At 39.9% G+C, this 27691-nt stretch overlaps 1 protein-coding gene across 12 annotated transcripts in view; it reads left to right on the forward strand.

The window, feature by feature from the left end:
* Positions 1–27691, forward strand: part of LOC110168132 (RNA-binding protein Musashi homolog 2) — a 280880-nt gene that overhangs the window by 225410 nt on the left and 27779 nt on the right. For 7 of the 12 annotated variants that reach the window (XM_055149047.1, XM_055149052.1, XM_055149051.1 and 4 more), the window contains exons 10-11: positions 1394–1468; positions 25469–25588. In XM_055149047.1, the coding sequence (XP_055005022.1) occupies positions 1394–1468; positions 25469–25588 (195 nt within the window). Of the gene's footprint in view, positions 1–1393; positions 1469–8040; positions 8194–25468; positions 25589–27691 lie in introns of those variants that run through there. The other 5 variants (XM_055149053.1, XM_020933541.2, XM_055149056.1 and 2 more) reach the window with 2 other exon arrangements.

A 27691-nucleotide genomic window follows, 5' to 3' on the forward strand; every position in this document is an offset into this window, starting at 1 on the left:
ACTAATATTACTCAGGTAGAAGTACAAAGTCCAAATAAGAGAAGACAAGTATTTGGGTTAACAACTTCTTAAATAAGAGTAAGATAACAGTCTGGATGTCTTATTTATAAGTTGAAGTTAATTTTGAAGATGAGATTGGAAGGAGAAAACATTCAACAATGCACATTTATTTAAAAAAACAACAAAAAAAACAGACCACAAATATGAGAAAAACTAAATCATATCTGAAAGAGTGGTGCAAGAAACAGACATGATTTAATATTGTCAAAGGAAGCATTTGCCTCTTGATGACTTAGTCACAGTGAAAGAGTGACCAAATGTTTAATACATAAATATAACTGACTACTACCACCTCTGCTTATTGAATACTGATGTTCACTTTTTTTCTCATTTCAGCCTTGCTTTAAAAACTTACATTATGCATATTGTATTAAATGCTTGTAATTAATGCAACTGTAAAATGAGATGTAATTTTATAGAAACATTTTATAGATGCTGCATTTGATGCTTGTTTCTCACTGAACTTGTAGCTGTGAACAGCAAACAGGAAGCTGACTCAGATCCCTTTGTATATTCAGTAGTCAGATGAGAATTCAAAACTGCAATGTGCCAGACAAGACTCTCACTCCTGTTATATCTATAGTGAATAAACCAAGTACCAAACCTTTTACATAACACTTCTGCTTTCAATATTTAAAGCTTTTCAATAAAAGACCTATTTATTTATTTAAGAGACTGAAGATTTTTCACAACCGTGTTTCTGTGTAAAACTGTTCTGAACAAAAAATCTGATATTAATTCCTTTTGAGATATTATTGTCTTATTGTACATTTGCTCCTATGTGTCGATCTGCAAAAGAACAAGACATAAACAGACTCCAGCGTCACTATGCGGCGCCTGCCATAAAGTGTTATTATAGTGGGCTATAAAAACGTCCGACAACTTATGGTCGACTGAATTAAAATGAGTTACATCGAGACAGCCAAGATACAGGAGCTATGCCTTTTTCTTTGATTTTACTTGACCCTTTCGCTTTGTAATGAATTGTATAATTGTACTAATTAAGTATCCTCTTTTGTATATACTACATTTAATGATATGGTTTAGCTCTTCAATGTTAATCCTGATTTAATGTGCTCATTTACCTTATGTTTAAATATTTATTGCCTGTACTCTCAGAAAAAAAAACATCTGGAGATTTCTTCAGATATGATTCTATAAAAATAATTAGGGTTTGTTTTAGCTAAATCAAGTACTTGAAAGACACAGAGTACGTCATATTTCTGTTATACAGTTCATGTAGTTACATTTCTACAGTTAAAATTTACTGCTACACTGTAGGTTTTCTTAGTGATGTGTCTTGTGTTTATGTCACGTTTCTCTTTTTTTGCAGGTTATCCCAATATTGTGGCGACATACGGCCGTGGATACACTGGATTCACACCCAGCTACAGTTACCAGTTTCCTGGTAAGTGTCACTCTAAATTCATCAGAAGTAATTCTTGCTCCAACTTTGCCACATATAAACACATGTCAATCATCCGATAATCTGCTGCAGACTTGTACATATGCAGCGCTTAAGATGTTTTGAAAATAACTTTACTTCATCCACGCTAAAACCACCATGACCAAGCAGCTGAAATGAGGCAACTTCTCGTCTCTCTCTGCTCCATGTATGCAAATTCAAGTGTGAAGAAACAGCGTCTTGTGTATATTTTATCTCATCCCCCTAATGGAAAATGAATGAAGTCATTTTGTGCATAAAAAGTGTTGATTGCGAGAGCAGCCCACTTTAATGAGAGGCGTGCACAGTGGCTGGACCTGAGCAGCTGTACCTACACTAGCGTCCCTGCAATTTCATGCTTTATTTAAGGACTTTCCACGTACTTTGTTTGCTGTGCCAGACATCATTCCCAGTGCTGATAAAATGGAATGGGAAATGTATGACAGCGCCTCAGATGTGGGTAATATCTTTGTGAAATAGATTCAGGAATGGTAAGATGCCACGTCCAGCTGTGACCACCCACCGATCAAAAATATGATCCATTTCTTCTTGACCACAGAGATGTTTGTTAGCACAGGGAGCCAGCATCTGCCTGTCACACTGCTGAATATACACACAGTATGGACATTATGCTGTATGCGTCGTTTTCATGTGCTGGTTAAAGCAAAACAAATGTTCAAAAACAAAAGCTGCAAATAAGCGGTACAAAGAAACGTGTTCACATTAATCAAGCCTTGACGTCTGCACAAACTTTAGTAACTGAGAGCGATGAGGCTGAATTTAAAGAGAATGTTTAATGTTTCATTTATTCACGTATGTCTTTCTCCCAGCAACTACAGACCTTAGGCAGGAGGCACCTGAGGCAATGGACTTTTAGTTAATACACCCTTCTCTGGCTCACATTTTCACAGTGCAGTTTCTATTCATGATCCCATTTAAGACAAACATGACTGTGGACACTGAAAGATGAGTCATCCCACCAGAGAATTAAACCATCGTTTGTGCTTTTATGCTACTCATGCTCCAATGCTGGCCCAATGTGGCTCAGGTGGCAGACCAAAGAGCTTACTGTTTGATCCCAGGTGCAACCAGTGTATACTGTAGTTGTGTCTTTGGGCAAGGCATTTATCTTGCTGTGTGAATTTGATGTGTACACCAGTAGAAGTGGATGGAGAGGCAGCAGGCAGATTAGAAGCCACGTCAGTCAGCCCCAGGGCAGCTGTAGGTACAAAAGAGGCTTACCACCATCAAGTGTGAAGTGAATGAATTAGATTGAGAAGCTGATCCATGCCTAATCAAGATCATTATTAATATTTTATGCCTTAAATATGCATTTCTTCTATTTAAAACAAACATTAGTTAGTACATGTATTTTAAATGTTTACTTTTAGGATAGATTAGTGGGTATCACCTTCCCCCAGGCCAAATGTATGATCTTGTCCGTGTTCAACTCAATTTAAAGACTTTGATAAAGCCGTGTGATTAAAGCTGCCTCCTCTGGGCGCGCTCAGCTTTTGACAGGGTAATTGGAATTTTTAATGTATGAATCAAATTCCTTGTCCAAATTAAATAACCCTGGGCCAAATATTGACTACAGTCCTTCCTTAACCAAGATGTGTAAAGCATTCCCAATTCCAGATCAAAGACACTATGCAACTCTCACATAAATAAGTGAGCGCTGCACTGAGCCGGCTGGATACAAGAGTTATAAATTGTGGGCAGCACTTCAAGGCTTTTTTACACACAGCGAGCCTCAGGAGTCCAATGTTAGCCGAGTAAAACAGCTTAGGCAATTGTTCAATTGTCAAGATAAAACAGTGATAAAACATTGATCAGTGATGAAACAGTGAATTAAGTCTGAAAACTCAATAAGCCCCGCAGAGAGGCAAAGTAAACTAATGCTGACATGGTGTAACTGAGAGAAGTGAGATATACTCTGGCCCAGCCAAAAGGGATAAGCCCAGCTTTTACTGTTACTGGTTAGAAAGCAGCCATCAGCCACAGAGGTGTAAAACTCTAACTGACAGGCCGACTTCATGGTCCCTGTAGCTCCGCCATTGATTAACACCCCAATCGATCACATGCAATATGTTTCCACGTCTGTTTGTGTGACATTAGCTGCGTACAAAATGAAGCCATCATAGGCGAGACATCATGACTATTTAATGCACTTTGAGGCAAGCTGTATTACTGATGTAAATGAGATCATTGCTCAAAATGAATGGAGCTGTGTGTCAGAGCAACTCCCAGAAGGACAAGCCCAGACACTTTGTAAGAAACACACAGAGATATGTGTTTGTGCTTTTGAGACTTTATGCCCAGTATTAAATAGAATGCAATTACTACAGGCTAATTCTTTCATTAAACAGAAACTGGTTAATGCAGTGTCACTTACTAGTTATGCTGTAATTGGATAGAAGAAATATTTTTTCATTGTATTGGCTCGTGTCAATAGATATGAGTTACTACTTCATTTATAATAACTTACTTTAAGCAACCTTCACCTCCTGTGACAAAAATATGTACAAATTGAGTACAGAAACTACTGGTATAGTATAGATGCTGTGTTTGCTGTTAATCAGAAAAATGCACAAAGCCTCCATTAACATCTCAATATTTTTTCCCAAAAGTCCCTGCGCACAAGGCAACTCTATATTGGTGTACTATTCCCTGTATATTTCACTGTATATTCCTTTTACAAATGAAGCCATTATGAGCCCAAATCTCCAGTTGTTCACAAGTGCATAGAACTAATCTCCTCTTGTGTGGGAATCTAATTTAATCTTATGAGTATTTGTGCAGTTTCCAGTCTAATAAAGACAAATGCAAATGCAGTTAAAACTGTGCTATAAAGTGCTTGACAAACAAATGTTTGCCTGTGCTCAGTATTGGCTCTTTACACTGTTTTATACTGTTTCCCTGTGTTTTTAGCGTCAGGCACGAGGAGCATGTTGATTAGAATTTCAAACACCATAGTGCACAGTGCATGTGTAGTGACAATCAGGGAGACAGTGATGTTTAGCAGATGCAGGCTTGTTGCGGAGGTGGAACAAATACAAAGCAGCATGCTGCAAAAATGACTCCTCTTTCCTTGTTTTAGGCTCATCAAAAGCAGTTTCTCTTTACAAACATTCAAACAACTTGATTGGTTCATATTTTCTTAATGAGAAAGGACTGTGAACAATAGTTTGTTGCAGTTGTCTGTGTCTCAGATGACTCCTATAGACTGTGCACTGACAAAGGACTTTGATGGCCCTCTCTGAACACACACTGCACTATAATGTATGCATACAAATGTAAGGACTGATATGGAGCTCATGTGCTTTGTCTTGTTGCAGTTGTCAGTGACAGGTCTCTTGTTACAGATTGAGACCTTTGGCCAGTCTAAAAGTGCTTCTTCTTCTTCTTCAGCACAACAGAGAATATGTAGCCCAATGTTTTGTGATTTGTAAATTGATTTTGCATTAAACAGCTGTGGTTCATAAAACCTTGTCAGTTTACCCACATCCAGGACAGACACAAAGTGTAATACAATTTGTCTTGTTATCAAATGATTAATGTCAGGTCTCACATCACGCCCACACACACATTACAGCCAGAGAGTTCCATGTTTCCTTTTGCTGATGTAGTTTTTCAGTAGGGTCATGTGTAAAGATATATTTGAACTTTAATGATATGTGGACACATTTAGTTGTAGAATTTACAACTTAACTTGAGTTCAGTTTTCATTTCTGTAATCTCCACACTTCATTTCCAGGGAAAGAACTGTTTGCTTTTGTCGAGTTCCAGTGAAAACAACATTAGCATTGCGCTGTATACAGTAGCACTCAGAGATTAGCACACTGTGGATCTGGATGCTAATAAGGCTTTGTTATTACCAGATCTGGCAGAATAAACAGATTGAAGATATTAGGAATAAAAATGTAAATAGAATCAATGAGTTGACAAAAGCACGATCAATTTAGCTGATAAGGATGTTAATCTCAGCCACTGCTTCATATGAGGTTGTGTAATAATCATAAGTGACTGTCTTAATCCTTCAAATACACCTCAAGTGGTAAACAAAACCGAGAGGGAGTTAACAGCTGTTTAAAATCTTCTCAGCCAAAGTGTGAAAATAATACATTTTGTTGGTCTTTCCCTCAGAAAAGAAATATGTGTAAGAGTTATTAGACTTAACAGAGAATACTTATGAAATGAAATATAAAACATGAAAAAGAGGAACATAAGTTCATTGCTCAATGTGACTTCAGATTTCTCTTCCCAGGCTTTAATTTATTTAGTCTTCTTTAGTCTTAAGTTTGATGTTTATTATATCCTTTATAGATCAAATAATGTTTCCAGAAAGATAACCTTAACAAGCCAGTTCATGGGTTTCTAGCTAAGGCAGCTATGTAACATTCATGGGAAAAACAGCTCCTTGACGTGAGCGGTTCAAGCTGTTCACATTTTTGAAAAGAGACTAATCTTTTTCTATCTTTTTATTCTCCAATGTCACAGCAATTATGCAAATCATGCAAACATAATATTATATCTTTTAAATGGGGGAAAAGTTCATAGACAAGACAAAATGTGTAGCCAAAAATCCATAAAAAAGGACAAGTTGCTATTATTATTTTATTTTAATTGTCTTTGGCAAGCTAAGTCTTGCCATATTGGCTGTGTACGTGTCAAAATGATCACCTGCAGATAGAGACTCCAATAAATCATTGTATTCTTGAGGGTCCATAAAATCCCAGTGGCATTGAAGAAGCTGCTGCTGTCTTGAAACACCCCTCTTACAGAGGAAGCGTAGGAAACATTACTGTACATTATTCCTGTTTCTATGCAACAGTCTAATTAGCATTAGCTGATAAATGTGCTATTGTATTATTCAAGTTGGAGCGCCCAGGGGAGCATCCCAAGATGTGGTTCATTTAAAGCATGAGGTGCTTCATTTGGAGGACGTCACGTGACCAGGCCATTGAACCTAATCTGGAGAAAGTGCAAGGAAACATAACAGCTGTACAGAGCTCCAAGCGCGTTGTTTTTAATATACCACAGGCTTGAGGATCCTACCGCTAAAACAAATGGCCCTAATGGAGGAGTGCAAGTGCGGCGCAGTTTATATAGTGTAATTTTACCCACACATAATTGCCATCAGTGGCAGGAAATATAAAAGAGCAGAGAGGTTTGGGGAATTGCGGGGTAGTCCGCATTGTGCATGTGAATAAGAAGCCTGGCCATGTGTGAGGCAAATGTAATTAAAAAGAAAAATAGTAGTATGGCAATGTGCACTCTTTATGCAGGAGGGAGCATCAATAGCATGTGCTCATATTGTCGCCTCTATTGTTAACCAGCCTTGTATTAGTTCTTTTTATTGCACACACATGATTGAACATACACACACCAAATTGGCATATTCATAGAAAGACAGAGATTGTTGCGTGGAGGGTTGGTAAGGGGGGCGGGGGGCATAATTTCCGCTGCACTGTTCCCTTGCACGTCCCCCTGCCTCTGCCGCCGTGCCCCCGGAGCCTCCCCTGGCATAAATGACCATTATGGCTCCATTAGGGCCTCTACTAGGAGGTCATTACGGTAGACGCTGAAAAAACCAAGGGGATGAAGACGTTAGTGTGCTCCCATCCGGCCGGGGAGACGCACAGGCTGTGAGCGAGAGCAAGACATAACAGTCAGTCATCCAGGCTACTCCAGATGTCACAGCAGACAAACAGCCATCAGGGTCTGCCCAGCCAGTCTCTCAAAGCAGCAGGACAATGGAGGTAAGCATGATTAAGAGCAGGAAGAGCGGCAGGGCCTGAGGGTGTATGAGGATAGAGCACTCCACTTAAAGTATGACAATGCTAAAGTTAGGTAAATAAAGATTTGTTATGGTGTACTTTCTGTGTGCAGTTTTTAACTTTTGACATCCAACTTCAGGTCTCTTGTTGCTGGAATAGGACCCTGTAGCAACCTGCTATCCATGTTAAATAAAAAGAAAAACTTAAAGGAAAAAAGAAAAGTTAAGTATTTTAAAATTTTGTGTCCACCTGTAAAGAAATCTGGTCAATTGTCAAGGTAGTATTTGTCATTAATACCTGAGCAGAAAGAATGAACTGCCTGCAAAGACAGTAGAGTGGACATTTTGAACTGTGACGTTACTAATTTCAAAGATTATAAACATGTTTTTAACTTAAGATTTATTCAGGATGTGTACCAAAACTGTCTTCCAGAAATATTTTAAGCGGTCACTCAGATTTTGTTCTTGGAGCATGGGTTCAGTGGTGATGGGCAAATAACTACATTGTCAGTTTTTGTACATTCTCCATTTTGTTTGTTTTGCATCTGTGTTTCTGTCTTCACACACTTTGTCTGTGTCAGAGCTCTATGTGTGGTACGTGTGATGTGTGGGGTAGCCCGCTGGTGGTCTCCTGCTTCTGCATCTCTGACTCCAGCAGCCTTCCCTAAGACAGAACGGCACACTCAATCATAAGAGATGCAGAGTGGTTTTCAAAAGGCCTAAATCAGCGCTCTGTATATTTCTCTTTTTCATGCAGGTAAACAGGATGGAGCTCAGCAGGGGGACGTAGACTCCAAAGCTTCCTCTGTTTCAGAATATGAGAAGCAGCAGGACAGACTGTTGGCTTTAGACTGGTCCATATGCACAAGATGAAGTCCTTGAGCGCCAAACTGTCCACATCTGCTCTTGTTTAGTTATGCACATCATTTGGTCCTAAGTAGTGTCCATTAAAGAATTGTGGAATGAATAAGATCATTCTCTCTTTTCTCTTGTTTCATCTTTTGGTCTGAAGAGTTGCGGTACATTTTAGTGTGAAATGGGGTGAAGGGTGTGGAGAGACATTTTGCAGATTTACAAAGCTGGTAATCTTGTCTTATGGCCCTGAGTCCTGCTCCATATACTGTATGCTACAGTCTGAACCCACAGGTTATTATAAAGCAAGGAAAATACTCGGTTCAACGCAAAGTACTTGTCTGTTACAAATAGCCTCTTTCACTGTATTATGTATTATGGAGTTGAACCATCAGTTTAAATATTGGTGCTGAATGCACTCTATACTGGCTGCAGTACTATTTATTGAATGTTTCAGTGTGGGCGTGCCTCTAGTGAGCAAAGGTTAGGATGCAAACTTTTTTATCAAGTTAGAGTAACTTGAGAAGTACTTTTGCAGCTATTATTGTGTTTGCACAATGCATCATTTGGTTATGTGAAAACAGACACGCAATATAGGTCCAAATTTGGCATCATATTACATCGTGATGTAAATGTAGGCCAACAGACTTTGCTTTACTTTCTCTAGACAGGTCCTTCTATAACACGGAGCTAATGGGCACAAATATATTCAGTGTCCTCTTTAGCTTCATAGACCACACAGTTGGAAGGAATTCTCAGCCGGCCTGTGGGTCTGCGAGGTGCATCCTGCCTTCTGCGTCTTCCACTCATGTTGAAATGCAGGCCAGTGACTCAGTGACCCTTGTATACCTCTGGGACACACGCACAAAGGTACAAGGTGCAGCTGTCCTCCCTGTGTGCGGGATACAGAGAGGGCAAGCTGCTGACCTCTGGATCTGCTATGATAGGGGAGGTGCTTCAGGCTCGGGGAAATGGAGCAGAGCTATTGGAGCATATGCAACTGAGGCCACATGAGCGCACTGGCCTGAAACACCAGTTAACGTCTTGTGGTTTGGTCTAGAAGTGCTAGCGATATCTTGGCAGCAGTGCTATTCTTCTTTTCTGAATATAAACCAGCATTGTCAAACATTTTTTTCCTGTTTATTACAAAGGTCGCAGTTTGGATCTACATAAAAACCAAATTACATACATCTAGTTGGACTCCTTTTTGCCTCGTGAGCAAGCAGTAGAGACATCATGTTCCTAACTAGAGACAGTATTCTCTAATTGAAAGTCTTCTCAACCTGTCGAGCAAACGTCTTTTTCTCCTCTGCTTCATTACCTCTCGCACACTCACGGCAGTAATTTGGGGGATGAGAATTGCAGTCAACAAAGGCAGACCCAGAGCTTTTTAAAATGTTTGATTCAATAACTTCTTGGCAACATAACTACAGCAGGTGGAGGGGGGAAAAATGAGAGGAAAAAACAGAATGAGTGGCCTGGGGCAGTTGCGCGGTTTACCTGTGTCACGGGTGCACGCTACATTGTGTTCAGATCCCAGAGTACGTGTCTCGCTCATTAGAATCGGTGCTGAAGCGTTGCGGCTATTGGCAGAAGCAGGTTGGTATATTGAAGTGGAATTTCAGGGCCAGACGGTTCTTTAGGTCCCGTGACGGTCCGGGCGAGGCGAGTGAGCTGTGACCCCGATGAGTGGTCCCAGGGCTGCAGACAGATGGCCCCCCTGATGCCGCAGTCTCTCATATAACGCCTGTAATTTGCCAGTGCTGATCATTAGCCTGATGGGTCTGCAGAGGATAGGGTGCTTTATCACTGGACTTAGACTAGGGTCTCATGAGCAGTACTTTGGGAACCTCGACCCAATACAAATGAAGGTTCTTTTTTTGTCATTCCAACATGTGAAACTGACTGAACAGAATTTGTTCTTGAAGGCCTAGTGATGCTTTTAAAGAAGATAAAAAATAATAATAATAAATAAATACTTAAATACTAGTACTACTTAAAACTAGTACTAATAGTAACAGACAATACAGAAAGTAGGGGGTACGGCAGCATAAAGAAATCTACTGTTCAGTTTATACTATATATAGTTTATAACTAAATTGTTGTTCAACCCACTGAAGCATCCTAATGTAAGACATATTTTAGTTGATGTTTTATCCCTTTGGAATTAATTTATTGTAACGTTCTAGGATAAAGACTAAAGTGTATATTTTACTTTATTGTACTTTAAATGAGGCTTGGTTGTATTGTAGCTTTTAGTGGTCAGTGAACATATAGTAAGCTAATGTGCATCAGTACTGAACATAGTCATAAATTGTCTTTGGTTATCATCTCCTTCTTTTTACAATACCATAATTCAAACTGGTGTATTGCATTTCTTTTTACCCTTTGTAATACTATTTTTGTCATAGCCAAAAACAGTTGAAGTGAGTCTACTCTGAGCATTGGGGCTCTTTGTGTGAGTGACTCAGTGTCTTGGCACATGAGCGTCATCCTCATGATCACACATAGAGAGTCGGCAGCTCCCCAGGTCTCCAGTTCATTCCCAGTGACAGCAGTGACTATGGCCGTGTGACGTCAGTGGACAGCTCTGCATATCATGCCCCGTCTACTTCTGAGTGTGTCGCTCCCGCCTCGTCCCAGCTCACACCCTAACTCAATTAATGGTGCTCTGTGGAACCTTTGCAGCAGATTTAGAGGAAGTCTGCTCACATTAATAGCTTTTATATTATCTACAAAGGCGCACAGTTTCAGGGGTGGCCTTGCTGTGGATAAATTTGATGTGGACAGTCAAGTGCTGCTGGAATAGCTGATTTTCAAACTGGAAAGGAGAAAGTGTAGGGATTTAAATCTTTTAGATGGCTAAACAGGTGTGGCCCCCCATTTCACAGCAACACGCTCTCATTCCGACACTTTTTAGTGATATTAGGTTCTTCACTCTGGGTTTGCTATTGATAACATCATTCACAATTGGATGGAGATGGTGCACAGGCTTTTGATTTTGTCATGAAGTTCTGCTTTTTACAATATAATCTTGGGGGGGAACTAAATTTACTCACTTAAGAATAAAAGTAGTTAGCTAAAGTAGTTATGTTTTTAGAGCTGAATTATACAGAGACATGATACAAGTTTATTATTGTAAATGGAAAAAGTTGGAAATGTCTTGATTATTATAATTAGTTTGGTTTCCTGGAATTAGCATGGATATTTAGGCTGTACATGCCAATATAGATTCCACTTACTGACTCTTTTGGTTTATATTTATGGGCATCTCTCACTGGTCTCTCTCTGTAAACACATAAAGTACAAATGTATCTGAACATTCAACAGGTGTAAGTTTTAGGCACAGAAAAGGAGCAGAGTCTCACCTTATTTGGCCAGGCCTCAGTGCACCGTAGGTTGGCGTGGCCATCCTCACTCACTAAAGAGGCAGCGGTGAGGCCTGGACCAAGGCTCCTGCAGAGAGGAAGATGAGCTGCTGCAAGAGGCAGAGTGGCAACACTAAAGCTCATTATGTTTTGACTGTTGAACCGCGGCTGTAGAAATGAAACTGGAGCTGTCCTGCCTGCTACATGGCAACCATAACTGGACACCGCTGAAAAGCAGCAGGACAAAGGAGGAGGTGTGCGGCGCCAGGCCCGGCTGACGAGGGTTCCGTGTGTGTGTGTGTGTGTGTGTGCCTCTGTGTCTGTGTGCTTGTGTGTGTGTATGTGCTCGCTGTCTGCTGCCTGTTGTTTTGATACCACCCACAGACCGACCGCTCCGAGCCCTGCCAGTTAGCTAGTATCTCGCTCTTTACCCGGCTGCCCCCTCCCTCGCCTCTATCCTTCAATCCTGGCCTCCTGCTGACTGTGCTAATAGCTCTCCAGTCGCTCACGTCCGCCCTTTTGCCTAATGCATGGACCTGCAAGTGCAAGTACAGTTATATATGTGAGAATGTTAACTGTCAGCCGTGTGCCCTTTAACACTAGCCTCCTCTGCATTGAGGGGGCACTGTTTACAGCTCCAATCACCATGTGTGTGTATGTGTGTGTGCGTCTTTGCCAGAAAGGGCTATTTTTGGGTCAGGGAACATTTACCCTACTTGCCCCCTCTATCTGGAGTTGTGGGATTGTGTAACACTGGGCTGGCTGCAATTTAATGAAGTCTGGAAGTGCATCAGCTTGGCTATAAAACCATTTGTTTGTACTAGCTTCAGGCATCCCACCTTGTCAGATATTATCTGACCAATATGCTGGATTATGAATATCACCAAATCAATTATAGTGAATCTGTCTTTAAATTAACTTAAATCCTGAATTTTGTTGATCTTAATAATAATAATAATAATAATTATTATTATTATTATTATTATTATTATTATTATTATTATGTGTTTAGTATGTGTTGTTGTTTTTGTCTGTCTATTTATGCATTTAATAGTCTTTATCAATTATAACAATGTGATATACTTAGTATCTTTGCCTGAAATATCTTGAGAATCGCTTTGCAAATCATTCACTATATATATATATATATTTGAATATATATTTACTTTCTGGAAAAAGTCACCTATTGATACCTATAGCTAATGTCACAAAGATTCCCTGATGGTGTGAAACTAACTGAAAGCACTACTCTCTTAGAAGCTCTGTTACTCAAATTAGACTTAATCAGAGCAGAAAGAACTGAGTTAGCTGCAGGAGAGATGTTTTGTGCTTTTAAACAAGTCCCTCTGAAATAAAATTACAGTCCCAGGCTAGCTTGCATTAGCCAACAGTTTTTCAGTTGGTCACTCTCACCTTTTTGTTGAAAATCACACACCTAAACAGGACCATGAACGCTTGTATTAATCACAGGCTCCTGAAAATGTGCTGTTTAAAGCCATTTAGTATTTTTTCTTTTCAAACTATCTTAAAACTTATTTGGCTGTGTTCACTGGGGTATGCATTATGTCCCCATGGCAACAGTTGAATATTTCGCCAATACAAATACATGTAGAACACCCCCAGTGTGACTTGAAAAGTGGTTTAATGATGGAACAGTAATCACTAGTCTTAAAAATGCCAAAATTGATCAGTAATTGCATTCCATAAAAACTGTATAATATTGTAATTGATTTCTTTATTTAGATGTGTTTTGTATGTATGTGTTATTTTTCATTTTGACTCTACTAAACACCAATGACAGTGCAAGCGTTCTGTCTATTAGACTGACTGCTGATCATATATCACACCAGGAAAATGTCGCAGGGTAAATTGCCTCATCCTCACTTAATAGTAGGGGGCCATGCAGTTGGAGTCCATCTATCTAATCCATGGTTCAAATGGCACAAATCATACATTTTACTCTGAATTGTGTAAAAAGGGACACTCACTTTCCTCTTGTGCACAAACCTGAAATTACACCCCTACGGTCGCTCATCTGGCCCCCTTCAACCACCCCGCCGCACGTCCAGAAATGGCCATTAAAATGCATCAAAAATTAAGGCTGTTTACTTGGACACTAATGAGAGGAGGCTTAAGTAGTCGAGTTTAATTAGTATGATTGGCTCCGTGGGGACAGGCCCATAACAAGCGATTCACTTCGAAACCTTTTCATAGTCTGATCTGGCGGAGAGGAGATTGCACTGCGGGGACATGTTGCCTTTTGCTGATCCCAGGTTGGAGCACTGCAGTTAAATGCACTCAAGCAGACCATTACATAAGCACCACTGCAAGGTCAGACATCTGCGTCCTCTCCGTCGCCTTCCTCTCTCTTAGTCACAAATTGCTAATAGAGCTTCAAACACTGCACTAAATTGTATGTGGGAATTTTATCTACTCAGACCCAGCACATTACTAATTAGACTTCTTTTTAGTCTGCTTTTGGGGTTGCGCAGCAAGTTTAGCTCAGTTCTCTCTTCGCTGGAGCAGTTTTCTTCTTGTTGAAGTGCATGACAAAGAGCACAAAAGAGGAGGTCGAAAGTGCGGCTACACTTCAATAAAGAGCCTAGTTTGTCCTCTTTGATGCTACGCCGCCATGCACTCAAGCTACAAAGAAATGGCTCTAGTGTCACTGAGAACTGCACTAAGAGACATGGGCTTTTCTCACAGAACACACCTCTGTCAATGACACAGCTGTGTGTTGGGATGTTATTCACTTCAAGTCCTAAAATACAGGAAGGGAAAGGATTAGTTACTTTAGTGGCTTAATATATCAGAAGTCAGTTAAATTAATCTGATCCTTCTGGCAGACTTGATTAGAGTAATGGTGCGCTTTATTTTTTAATGGCCCAGGTGATTGTATATTGATTAATTGAAGTCTTGAATATTTTTGAATATATGTAAAAAGAATTTGTTAGAAGTTAACTTAATCCATTTAATTGTATTTGCTTGTTTTGTTAAATATTGAATTCTATTGAATAATTCTAGTAAAATCATGCAGTCACAATACCACAGGATCTTTTGGCAGTTCAAACTGGAGTGTCTTGGACTAAAAGCCCATGTGAGGGTTGGACAACGTCACTGTCCCCAGCTCCGTTGCATCTGGAGTTTCAGGTGCACACACTGGAAGTCTGTGTGAAGATTCATCTGTTTATCCTCTGTAGTGCTGCCTTCGCGTACACGGCGCTCTCCAGGGCATCAGGTTTATGAAGGCACAAAGCTGTTCTAAGCTGCCTATATGCGAACAGATGATATGAGGCTGTCATGTTCTTTATCACAGCTCACTCCATTCTGCACACAGAGCTTCATTTATGCACTTTTAATTCATGTTTTCCTTTGAAGGGACAAATTCCCCTGCAGTATGGGGCTATTTTGTCCAGTCATCTAAGAGATCTCCCAGTCAAACTTTTATCAAATATATCTTCTTCTAGGCCTTTTTCGTTTACTTCAAAGCTATAAGATGTGTGCGCAATTACTAGCATAAAGCCAGGCTTTGCAATGCTTTCAGCTCAACCCACTTGTGCAATTGACTTTTTCTTTCTCCAATCAGAAGTCTTATTGCTGAAGGATCAGAGTGCCAAATGCTTTCATTACATACAGAAACCCTGTGTCTGAAAGAGGGACTTTGCTGTAGGAGAAATGCATGGGAAAGACAGAGTGGCAGAGACACATACCACACCTACACACTGATGAAACCGCTCATTTTGAGCCTTTAGCTGAAAATCTTGATCTCAATCACATTTCAAGATGAAATATGAAATACTCTTTTAAAGACAAATGTACGATTGTTTGCTCCTAAGCAGACCCGAGTACATTGAAAACTCATGTACACATATAAAATCTGATCTTTATGTCTTCACAGGTTAAGTATGGTACCGCGCATCAATAGTTGTATTATACTTAATGAGTAATATGTACTACAGTGATCCAGTTGCAGTTTATTCAGTCTATAATTTAGCGCTTTGTTTGTTTGTTTGTTTTTATTTAGATCCCCATTAGCTACTGAAGAACAGCAACTATTCTTCCTGGGGTCAGTCACATTCTATAAATGCCTTTTTCTGCAGAAAACAGGATGTACATGCACCACATTTGTACTAACAATGAAAGGTAACAACAGATAACAAAATATACAAATAATCATAACAATTGATGCACATAGATATACATATACATACATACATACACACACTTGCACATATACATACATATATATATCCCCATACATGTATACGCCCATATATACATACATACATATAAAAAAAAATGTGTTTCTCACCTTCCACGGTGGTAGGTCTCTCTCACCCTCATTCAGCTCGGGTCCTCTACCAGAGGCCTGGGATCTTGAGAGTTCTGCGCAGTATCTTTGCTGTTCCCAGTACTGCACTTTTCTGGACTGAGATGTCTGTTGTTTTTCCCGGTATACACACATATACACCTACACATATATATACACACATACATGACATACACATATATAATAGCTCTACTTTTCAAATCAGAGACAACACAATTCCATTATTCAAACTTTGTACTGTCAGTGTGACCTCTGCAGTATGCAGCCAATTCAAAGGCCTTAAATAAAGCAGACATACATGTGGCAACATTCATTTGAATGACTGACAAGCCTCTGAGCAGTGTTAATGAAGTTATGCTTACTGTGATTAGGGCTGTAATGCCACTACGATAACCTGGTTAAGGTTTTTACATGCCAGTTGCAATAATGGGAGTATTGCATTAGTCCCATTGTAATTGAATTAGAGCTGTGCATGTAAATGGGGGCTCCCACACAAAGCTGTACAGGCCTTTGAGCCGGCTGCACTGTGGGTCTGCAGGATCACAGGAGAGGTGAGACAGGAACATGTGCTGCAGTTCATATGAAAGCACCTGGCTCTCCTCTGCTCTGTGATTTATGCCTTTGATAACAACAAGCCAGAGATGCTTTCAACAACAACAAAGTAGCTCTGAAGGATGATGACAATGGGACACTTGTCAGTCTGGAGATGAAAAGATGTCTTGCTAGGTGGCTCTTGCTTTTGTAACTTTGATATTTCTTTGTTTATTTGTCCCTATGTGTGTCTATGTCTTATCAAAGGTTATTGATGAAGCAGAATGTGAAGTGGAGTCACTTCTCCATCCCGGCTTGTGCGTGAGACGGCAGTGTGCCTCACTGCTCATAACATCTTTGACTTATCGAGATGCTTATTTCCGCTGTGTATTCTGCCTCTCTTGTGCTGACAGCAAAATGACAAAAACTCATAATTTGCATACTTTTAATAATATGAGACATATGCTTTTGGATATCAGTTATACAAAAATATACACAAAGCTGCATTTAAGAAAAAAAAGCAACATTGTTTTGTCTGGAGTGGTACATAGCTAATACATAAAGCAAAAGCATTGAATTAACTGTAATGATGTAATTAACTAGATAGATAGAGTCCATTGTTTAGTGCATAATAAAAGAATAAACAATAACATAATAACAGTAATGCTCTTGTAGTAGGCCTCAATCAGTTTATACACTTTATTCTTAAAGGTCCTATATTACACAAAATTAACTCTTGTGAGCTTTTAGCTATGTTATAGTGTTGTAAACTCATTAAAAACATATCCAGAGTTGTGTTTTGTTTCATTCACACATGTCTGAGTAATGCTTTATTATTAGTCTGTCTGCATCTCCAAAGCTCAAAATGCTCTGTTCTGTTAACAGCTAACTTTAACTTTTTGTACAGTAGAGATTGGCAATTCTATGGCTGAAACGATCCAATTGACTCTAGTGAAGATGTATGCTGTTTAAAACCATAGTGGATTGCTTCCTGTATTATCACATGACATCACAAGGTGGAACTGAGTGTTGTTTTTTTTTGGTCTGAGAGAAGAACTCAGCCTAAATATCCAAGGTTTGTGTGTTAAACATTTGTGAATGAGACAAACACATCTCCAGGTATGACATACCTTTAAAGGTATGTCATAGCCCTTTAAAGCAACACTGTGTAACTTCCTGGAGGTGCATCAATCCAGGAAAATATAAAGTTTAAAGTTAAACCACACTTTGTAACATTGTCCCTGGAGATAGATAAAGGAATCAAGGAACAAGCAAGAGGAAGCTCTTTACAAGATGCTCTCCTGCTCACAGTAAGAAGGCATGTTTTTACAGAATCCGAAAATGAAAAAAACATGCCTTTATTTTTATTTCTTTGTTTTGTTTTTGTTTTGGTTTTTTACTAAAAACTTATACAGTTGGGCTTTAATGTAGTACTTCCCACCAGAGTTCATTTATCTGTATCGGTGGATAACTTAAACCAATCCAGTAACATCTGGCCCAAGGAGGGGTACATCAAATTAATTTCAATCATTTTCTACCATCCCTGCCCTGTGCTAACTTCCCTCTACAGTCTCATCCACCATCCTGATTTAGTGATGGTACTTAGGTTGAAGGTGTGGCTGTGGCATTTTGTTCTAAACGTAGTATTATCTCATTCTCCCATTCATTTTTCTTCACCCAGGCATCCTCTAGAATGAATTGGACACCTGCGTCGTGAGCACTTTATCTACCTCTCCTCCTCATTCCCTTTGTTTTTTCTTTTTTTCCACTGATATTGCAGCCGCAGAGCTTTCTCCATCCGTCTCACTCATCTCTCCTGCTCTTGGTGCATCGGTCTCTCTCTCCGTCTGCCCTTCCAATCGACTATAGCTGCGGGCTTGTCTTTTTTTCACCGTCCACCAAACCAAGGAAGTGTGGTAACCGGCTTAGCATGCATGCAGACTGTGAGCCAGCGCGCTAACCCTAGCTAATCGCACTTATACACTGGAATTATAAATAGGAGAGAAAATGAGTTTCTTGTATCTTTAGAATATATTTTTTACTGCCCTGTTTTAAGATATCCCCTGAAAATAAAGCTGGTGGGAGGCTTTTAAGATGAAGTTGAATTTGGATGTGTGCAAGACTGATCTGTAGGGTCTTGGAAAAAGTCTTAACTAGAGTTGACAGTCTTCATATTTTTGTATTTGATTCTTGACAGCAAAAGTGTTAACTGCTTGTACATATTAGACACTTTATTATGGGTGTAACAGTAACACTTGAGGCTGTTTCAATATGTGTTTTAAGATCAGTAATGGGTAATTAAAGCCCCACTGCCTAACTTTCAGCCAAAAAAAGAAAAGTCTAAATTAAAAGTGTGTTTGTTTGTTTTTGTTTTATTTTTATTGCAGAAACGTGTTCATATCATGAGCTTGATTTTCCACAAACCTGCTTGTTGTCTATGGAGCTGTTCCTTTAGCTATTATATTTCGTATATCTGAAAAATAAAAGTATTGTTTTAACTTTCTGTTTTTCTGGAATCATTCAGGTTATGTGCTAGCCTGATTCATCAGCCGGTTTCACTTTGTTTCTCTTTGTAGAAACCGTCTGACCTCGCAGTGTTAGAATTTGTTCTCTCAATGGTAGGCAGGTACTTTTTATCATTTAACCAATCGCTGCTATTTGATAGTCACGTATGTATGTCTAACGGTGCAAACTGGTATATTAAGCTTTTCCCAAATCCCATAGGAAGAAGGGCAATAACATCTTTCCCCTTGACGAAATTCACCAAACATTCTCTTTATTCTGGCATTAAATCCTCGATTTCGGGAATCGTGGACAACACTGAATAAATGGCTTTTCGCTGATTGGCTGGTGTCCGAACTTGCACTTCCAAGGTGTTTGCAAACTTTGTCTTTTGATTCCTGACCTAGTTGGCGCCAGCCTGGCTAGTTAAGTGCCACCTCCAGAAAGTTACGTGATGTTGCTTTAAAAAACTAAGTATTCAGTAAATGTAACTACAGTGTGTGTCACCAAATAGTGATCTAAAAAATCAGTGGTTGGCTTTAAAAAAAATCTAAAAGTTAGATTACAAAAAAACACCAGGCAGTTGCAATTGAGACATAAGGCTAATTTCAGACAAGAGAGCAATAACTGTTATATTACTAGACAAAGATGAGCCCCAAAGCAGAAGTTGTCTGCTTTAAAATGGGTCTGAACACTGTATTTTAAGTATAACAATTCAGCATTTTGCAAATCTCATTCCACACTTCTTGTTTATTCATTTTTTCAGCTTTTCTTTTCAGCTTGTCCTTATTTAGTTCTAGCTATCCTCTTGGACATAATGCTTATAGGATGCTTTTAAGCTGTAGTTAAATTCAGATGCTCCATAGGGTCTTCAAAAAGCTCATATCCATCCCTGGACTCCCTGTGTGCATTAAGGAGTTGACAGTCTTCTTAGTTGAAATAAGTGGAGTGCTCTGTGAATGATGGCTCTCCTTTGTCAGCGGCAGTTTGAGCTGTGCCTGGCAGTTTTGGGCCAAAGGAACAGCACAGATTACATTAACATCAGTCAAGCTGTTGTCAACCCGCTGGGACACAAATAGGACCTTATTGATGCATAATGTAACAACTTTTCATCAAATGGGCTTCGAGAGAGTGACATGTGCGATGTAGGTAAGCCCTGTGCCAAAAATTATCTCCCAACCACAGAGTCACTCAACTGGCAAATATTGATCTATTCATGTGGTTTATTTTTACATTGAGGTGTATTATGGTAATCCAGTTATTGGTTTTTGGGAAGGGAAATGCAAGATTTAATAAGTAGCGGTCAGTGGCAGAGTGGTTAGCAGCAGGCAAGGAGATTGTGAGAGATTGTGACCTGGGCTGACTGCCAACCATCTTTCTGATTAGAGCCAGTATGTCCTTTTGATATTAATCTGTTTTTTCGGATACTCTAGGTGCTCTGTTGTCCTTATAGAGGCAAATATAGGAGAAAATCCTACCCATATCGCCTCCAGTGGTTGATTGAGGGTCTACAAGTGAACAGTATGTCTGAAAGACCTGTGCTTTAAGAGGAAACGTGTTTGTTGTTAAAGGTGCATTGTATAACTTTGTTGGGGGGTGTCCTCCAACTGCTTGTCTCCACGGAGCTGTAATTGCTTTGTCTGGAAAGTTCCACAGTAAGTCCATGTCCATGAAGATAAGCTGAAACGAAACTATAGGCCAAGATACTGATCAGATCTGTGGAGATGCGTCTCAGTGTATCGTGAGAATGCTTGTTCTTCATGGTATTTTAAGTAATGAAAACACCGGTAAATGATTGAATGCTAAAGAGCCAAGTTGAATTTCGTACTGTGGAACATTCCAGGAAAAACAGTCACATCCCCATGGAGACAAGCATGTGGTGAACCCAGAAAAGTTACACAGTGCACCTTTAAAGGAGGGTGCAGTCATCCACAGCCAATATGACACACAAAAATTATATTATATTGAGGAGGGAAAATTTGTCATGTAGAAAGAAAAAATAAATAAATGAATGTGTGTTGTTGTTATTACTTTTTCAGTACTATTTATTCAATTTGCTGTATTTATTGTAGGGTGACCAGATGTCCCGAAACATTGAGGACTGTCCCGAAATCTAAGCTGTTGTCCTGAATCCGGTCCTAAATGTCCTGAAAATTATATTCAAACAGAATACTGAGTAGTTATTTTCTGATGAACATTAAAAACTGTTCATAGAGAGCCCCTGACAGATTCTAGATGCTTTGTTTGCAAGGCATACATTCGCCTCCACCAAAGTGCATTTGACTGAAGGCACAGGCAGACAGTACGCAGCAGCCACCACGTTTTGAGCAAGTGGAGAGCAGAGGGGAAGCAGCGAGGTGGAGTGTAAGCAACATGCGGTCAGGAGAGGCAGGTGAGGCAGTCCCACAACCAAGTTTTTCTGTATATCATATAGTTTAACTCACAACATTAAGTCGTTTGTCTTTAGTGCCGACGCTCCGGGTTCAAGACCATGATTTGTCATTTACATTTTTATTTTGTTCTTTTTTCCGTTTTGTGTCTAAACAAAATAATTTATTAAAACTCAATGTTTTTATTAGTTAATGTGATTAATTAATGTGATTTTATTTGTTTGTAAAGAACGCAACAAAATTTCTGTGCCTACACTTTGCCCCTCCCTACCCCACCCCCGTCCCGAATTTCAGCCAACACGTCCCGAATTTCAGCCAATTTCATCTGGTCACTCTAATTTATTGTCTACTCTCCAAGCTATAAAATACAGTAAATAAATAATTTAAAAAATATTTTAAAATGATAATTTCACCAGTAGCTTCAAAACCCACTTTGATTTCCACATGGTTGCTATATTGACAATAAAGTGCAGGCTTATCTGTTAAGCCCTGGCTTGTAATGGTGCATTTGACTGTGCTGGATAATCATATATTGTAATGAGCGCCTGCCACACTGCCTTTTAATCATTGTGTTATTAGTGGCCACACACAGCAGCCATACAGTTCAGTGACACATTAGGCTGAATATTTCATGCTGATGATGAGAGGGGCCCGGATGTGTTCTGACCAATCACCTCTCCTCTTTTTATCCACTTTAAAAGCACTGACACCCTGACAGTTGTGTAATAGAGAAAACAAAGCTTCTGACCTGGCCTATGCAAGCGGGCGGAACCAGACGGAGGGGAAAAAAATCTTAGAAAAACGATGACACAAAAATTGCACAGTGTGGTTTGATCACCGCTGACACTGCCCCACTGCGCCTCTCCTCCCACTTCAGTGCACTCAAGTTCACATAGACTGGCAAAATACAGGTGCAGTGAGGAACAAGGGGAGTGGAACCCAAGAAAACTGCATTTTACTGGAAGAAAGCACCTCCTCGTGATCTGCACCTTCACGGAGAATAGAGGCAGAAAGTTACACTTGTGTTGAGAGTTAAGTTTGTGCTCAGACTGATTGAGAAACCTATGCTTGACAGAACTAAATAAAACATGTTCTGTCCAAGGTAAAGATAAGCAAACTAGAAATGGTAGCAGTGATTTTTCTGGTACAGGGATAGAAATATAAGAAGTCAAGTTGAAACATGAAGCTGCAATCAAAGGTCCACCAGCAGCAGAAAAGAACTCCTCCTTATAGTATCTGTCCTTGGCAATCTCACCTCTGAGTCTGAACAGTGAGACGCTATTCTTATAGAAAAGTAACACTGTGGAATATGTCTAAGTTCACCTGTTCGCCTGTCTGCAGTATGTATTTTTGATTAATGATTAACTGAACTTAAATATATGTTTATAGTATCACAAAAGTATAAACAAGATAAACTAAATTAAAAACCAACCTCACTGATAGTGATGGCAGCGCTATCAGTGAGGTTGGTCTATCAATGAGCCTACATCTACCTGTGTAAGTAACTGCCCTTTGAGCTGTTTTAAGTAGATTTGTATTGGTTTCCTGTTGGTGAAGTGCAAAGACAAAGTGTTTTCCATGCGCAACAGTGTTTTGTCTCCTCTCATGAGTGTGTGAGGCAGGAGGACAGGAGCTGGGGACAGTTCCCGGGAGTGCGCACCAAGCCCCCGGGCCTCTGCAGCTCATAAACAGATGTGTCCTTGTCCCCAGCCAAGCACAGCCACTCAAGTGGCAAAGCAGGGGCCCAATAATTGTGAAGAATTGAAAGCTAAATATTGGCTTTATCTCCTCAGTAATAAAAGGGCCATGAAATTGATTTAATGCTGCAGCGCTTCTCTTGGGTGGCTTCTTACAGTGTGAGCACAAAACAATGAGCAGCAGCCATCTATTAATTAACCCACCTAATCCTGCAAAGTTAATCTCTCACCACAACTTTGCCCGCAACTAACTTCCAAGCCACTGGGTCTGCTGGGGGTGTCATGGCAAAGGCAATGAGGGGAGCCCAGAGAGAGAGGGGAGGGCGTGATGGTACGAGGAAACGCATGATATTGTGGACATCATTAACACTCTGAGATGATTTGTGTTTTCACCGAAAGAGGCAGATATATAATTTGAGCTGTTGGAAGTAGTTAGTGGTGTCTGGTGCAGCCAAAACGCAGCTGACTTTCATTGCTTTTTGTTGTCATTTGGATTCCTCGTGCCCTTTGAACATGCTGCCTCAGTCCCTTTTCTTCTGCTCCGAGCTGTTAGACAGTTGGGAGAAAGTGGCATTTCTTTTTCTTCTTCACCTGGCTGGCAGTCACAGCGTGATGGCACCTCACATTCATGCTCATATTGTGTGGACAGACTTGTGAATTACCTCCTTCTCAGAGCCTGATGAAAAGCTCTGTTTTTCTCTTTGGCTGCGGCTAGGCTGACCCTGCCCTCTCACCTCCTCCTCTGCCTGCGCTCATCACTCTTTTGTGTGAGCCCCTTGTGGTGGAAGAGCTGTATAAGGCAGCCTCGGAAAATAGGTCACCCACTGGTGCTCCTCTCACCTCCACAGCATTCAAAAAATAATCCTCTAAGGTGTCCTGTGCCATTTTGTAATGTCTAAAGCACAGCCTTGGAAATCGGACCAAAGCACAAGTGAAACGCACACAAGTGCGCACACTTAGCTTAAAAAAACACGTCATATTCAAATGGAGAGAATCTGGTGAGGAAAGCATTTCCTGTGGAGATAATTTTAGGAGTCTGATTAGGCAGGGATGGTGTAAGGCCTAGAGTGAGGAATCTCATCACCAGCGCTAATGACATGCCATTCGTGTGCTGAGAGAGGAGCCGGGCCCAGGGCTTGGACTAGCCTCCGTCAGGCTACCTCCAGCTACCATGTTCATTAAGGCCAACATTGTAATTACAATTCACTGATACTGCTTTGGCTTAATTACTGAATGATTATTAGGCTGATATTTGTCGGAGTAATCGCATGCTTAAGATGGGGATTTATACTTGTACTCTCTGAAACTCATCTGTTAAGGTTTTCTTTACATTAAACAGATGAACTAAAACATATTTGAATAGTAAATATTTAAACCCACTATTTGCCACAGAGGAACAAATACCACACTTGTTTGTGTAGCTGCAGATCACTGTAAAACAAATCAATAGTAATTCCACGAATATCTATCTGATCTGTATGTCTTCTACTTAAATAGCTGGCCAGAGGGAGAGTGTAGAGCCCGGCACATAACAGTGGCTGGTTTATATTTCATAGAAACTTGCACTAATTGGGATCAGTCTTGTACAAAAAGCAGGAAGAGTCCCCAGAGTTGGGACTATTATGCCGACGTCTTTGCAGCTGAGAAGTGGCCATAATCTTTCTTCCAAAGAATGTGACATAAACAGCCTCTAGAGCCGCACTGCTTTTCTCTAATCTAATCAGGGAATTTACAAAGACTGCAAAACTGTGGCCAAAATCACATTCTCTTGTTGTTTGTTGGCGAGGAAAATGTCATGATTGTTATTCATTGTGAATACAAAAAATACTTATTTTCTGTTATCTATCCTGTTCATGTCTGTAATCTAAAAAAGACTGTTTTAGTTTTCTGCATGGTCTGTGTTGTTAAAATAGTCAACATTTTGTACTGTTTTGACTTCAAATAAAACCGTGCCCCACATCAGTGAGCAATGAAAGGCTATGCACTCCATTAAAGAGGTAGCTCCCACTTCCTGGTCAGGTGCATTTAGGCCTGATGTTAAATTCATGTGTTTAAATAGCAGTACATTTGTGAGTAAGTTCATATCACAGCATTGAACAGTTAACACACGTGGTTCTGATAGTATGACTGAATATGTGCGTCTGTGTTCTTTTCATGAAGTTAAATGATCATCTCCATTTTAGAAGTGGGTAAGTTGCATATTCAGAGCACAGTGACATTGGCACAGCACTGGCACAGTCTGTCAGGATTCCCCGTTTTCCAACATCTGTAGTAGAGTGTAAAGCTCGCTGAGTTGCTTGTGGCCATATTTGAGTCTGTGTGTGGATCAGTGGCTCTGCAGGGCTTTGGAATATCACAGTGGCTTCTGTAGCATAGTGTGCTGATAGATGTCGCCCCTGACACCAGCCCCCGTCTTCTGACAGCTATAGTTTCATCCTCTGCTCTGAGGGCTGCATCTCTGCTCTGGGATCCACTCATCCATATGCCCCTCTGTATGTGTGTGTGTTTGTTCTAGGCTTCCCGGCAACGGCGTACGGACCGGTGGCGGCGGCGGCAGTAGCGGCGGCGCGTGGCTCAGGTAGGGGGGCCCGTGGAAGAGGCGGATACTTGGCGTACCCACAGAGCGCAGGGCCAGGTAAACGCTCTGTTCGTGTGCTGTGTGCAGGCTGCTGCTCTCTGCTTCTCCCCATAGACACCGTCCCCAGGCCCCTGCACCACTGCTCCTAAAGACAGATAGACAGGGCAGCTCACCACAGGCGGATATACAGTCTAATACAGTCTAATCTACAGGTTCAGGCTGAGAAAGGTCTAAACTATTAATCATGATAAATCACCAAACTCTTATCTTCTACTCCTTGTGCTTATATCGCTTATATCAAAACAACAGCATTTCGTAAAAACACATAGATAACATACTAATGATATAGATGAACACAAATGATTCTAACACATTTTCTATTGACTACTACTACTTGAATGGTCTGTCTGGTAATACTGATAAGAACTCCTTTGTCCACGTACCATTATGCATCAATACAAGACTTTTTTGTATTTTTTTCATTGTATACCTATAGGTGGTCACACATATACTACTCCACATGTTTTAAAGTACTGTAAACCTCCTACGCAAACCTTTTTTGTTAACTTTGAATTCCACGTAGGCTAATACAGACTAATCTAATGTACTTCTTAGGTGCACTGCAAAACTTTTCTGGTGGGAGGTCCTCCACCTGCATGTCCCCATGGAGATGTTTTTGCTTTGCCTGAATATGCTCTACAGTATGCATTAAATGTGTCTATCTCCACGGAAGCAATCGGGTCATCACAGGGCCAAGATACAAGTCAGCTCTGTGGAGAAGCTACCCCACTCATGTAAGAATGTATGCTTTTCTTGGTATCTTTGAACACTATATAAACCCATTATGAAATAACATTAGACAGATATGTTTAATTATGTCTCCATGGAGTCAAGTACGTTCGGGCCATTCATCAGAAAAGTTACATAATGCACCTTTAAGCTCAGCTAAACTATTAATCATGAATAACCACCACACTTATAAGAATAGATAGCATATAGATTACATATTAATATCCATAGTAAACAGATTCAAATGCTTTAATACAATTTCTGCTGAATACTACAACTTCAATTATCTGTTAATTCTGATAGTAACTCATTTGTAGCATCAGTACATGCTAACATTGTCTATATTGTTTGTATTGTAGATGCACAACTCCACATGTTAAAGTACAGTATGCTTGCAAACCCTTTTTATTATCTTTGAATTTGTTCACTCAATAGTAATGTTTCACTTAAATGTGTTTGTTTTCATCATATTGTTTGTACATGCACACATAGATTAGTCATCACATAGAAGTTACTAAACAATTTGATACTACATCCTATCTGACATGGTTTGAATGGATGTGGTAGTTGTATAAGCTCTTGCTAGTTGGTCCACCAAATGCAAATGATTGTTGTTTTCAAAAATGTGTTTGAGTTCAGTCGGGAATTCATCATTTTAGTTAGTTTTTTTCTCAACTTGAATGAATGAGTGAGGCCCAAGACTTGAGTTTGAACTTTATACTAACTCTAAATATTGCATACACTCACTGCATCACTGTGCTGACTTTATATTAGCAACTGTTGCATCTGGTGCCTTTCGAACACACTCTGGGGGGAAATTATGAAGCCAAGTGAAATCTGGGTTTTAATATTAATTGCACTTTCACTTAATCACTTAACTTTAGAGGGTTCTCTCGTCTAAAAACCCCAGGTTATAATTAACATGCAGAAATATTACACAAGCGAACAGCCAGTTAATTCCACCTTTTAGCTTATTACACTTTTTAAATGATTTGTGTAATTTAGATGTGTATGTCTTAATATTGAGCCAGTCCAAAGTTGTACAGTGTGACATGGACCCAGGTTGGTGTGATGATCATGGGAAAGACTTGGATATGTATGCACTCGTGTATCATTTTGTATCTAAATCTAACTCCAATTTGTTGTTCTATTATTTCTACATTATAACTTGTTGAAAGTTGCAGTTTATGATCTAGGGTTTGTCACCTGCTTCTCTCTGAGGAGATGGCGTTATTTTGCCTAGAATATTTATCAGTAAAGCATTAAACTATATCTATTTATGTGTTTCAGCTTACTGTTATAGGTGACATTTTGGAGACTTTATACCATTCAAAAGGTAGAAGTATTTTGTTTAAAATTCTTTATTGTTAT

The sequence above is a fragment of the Boleophthalmus pectinirostris genome, unplaced genomic scaffold (assembly GCF_026225935.1).
Source record: "Boleophthalmus pectinirostris isolate CB_2022bp ecotype Guang Dong unplaced genomic scaffold, ASM2622593v1 HiC_scaffold_12, whole genome shotgun sequence".
Lineage (NCBI taxonomy): Eukaryota > Metazoa > Chordata > Actinopteri > Gobiiformes > Gobiidae > Boleophthalmus > Boleophthalmus pectinirostris.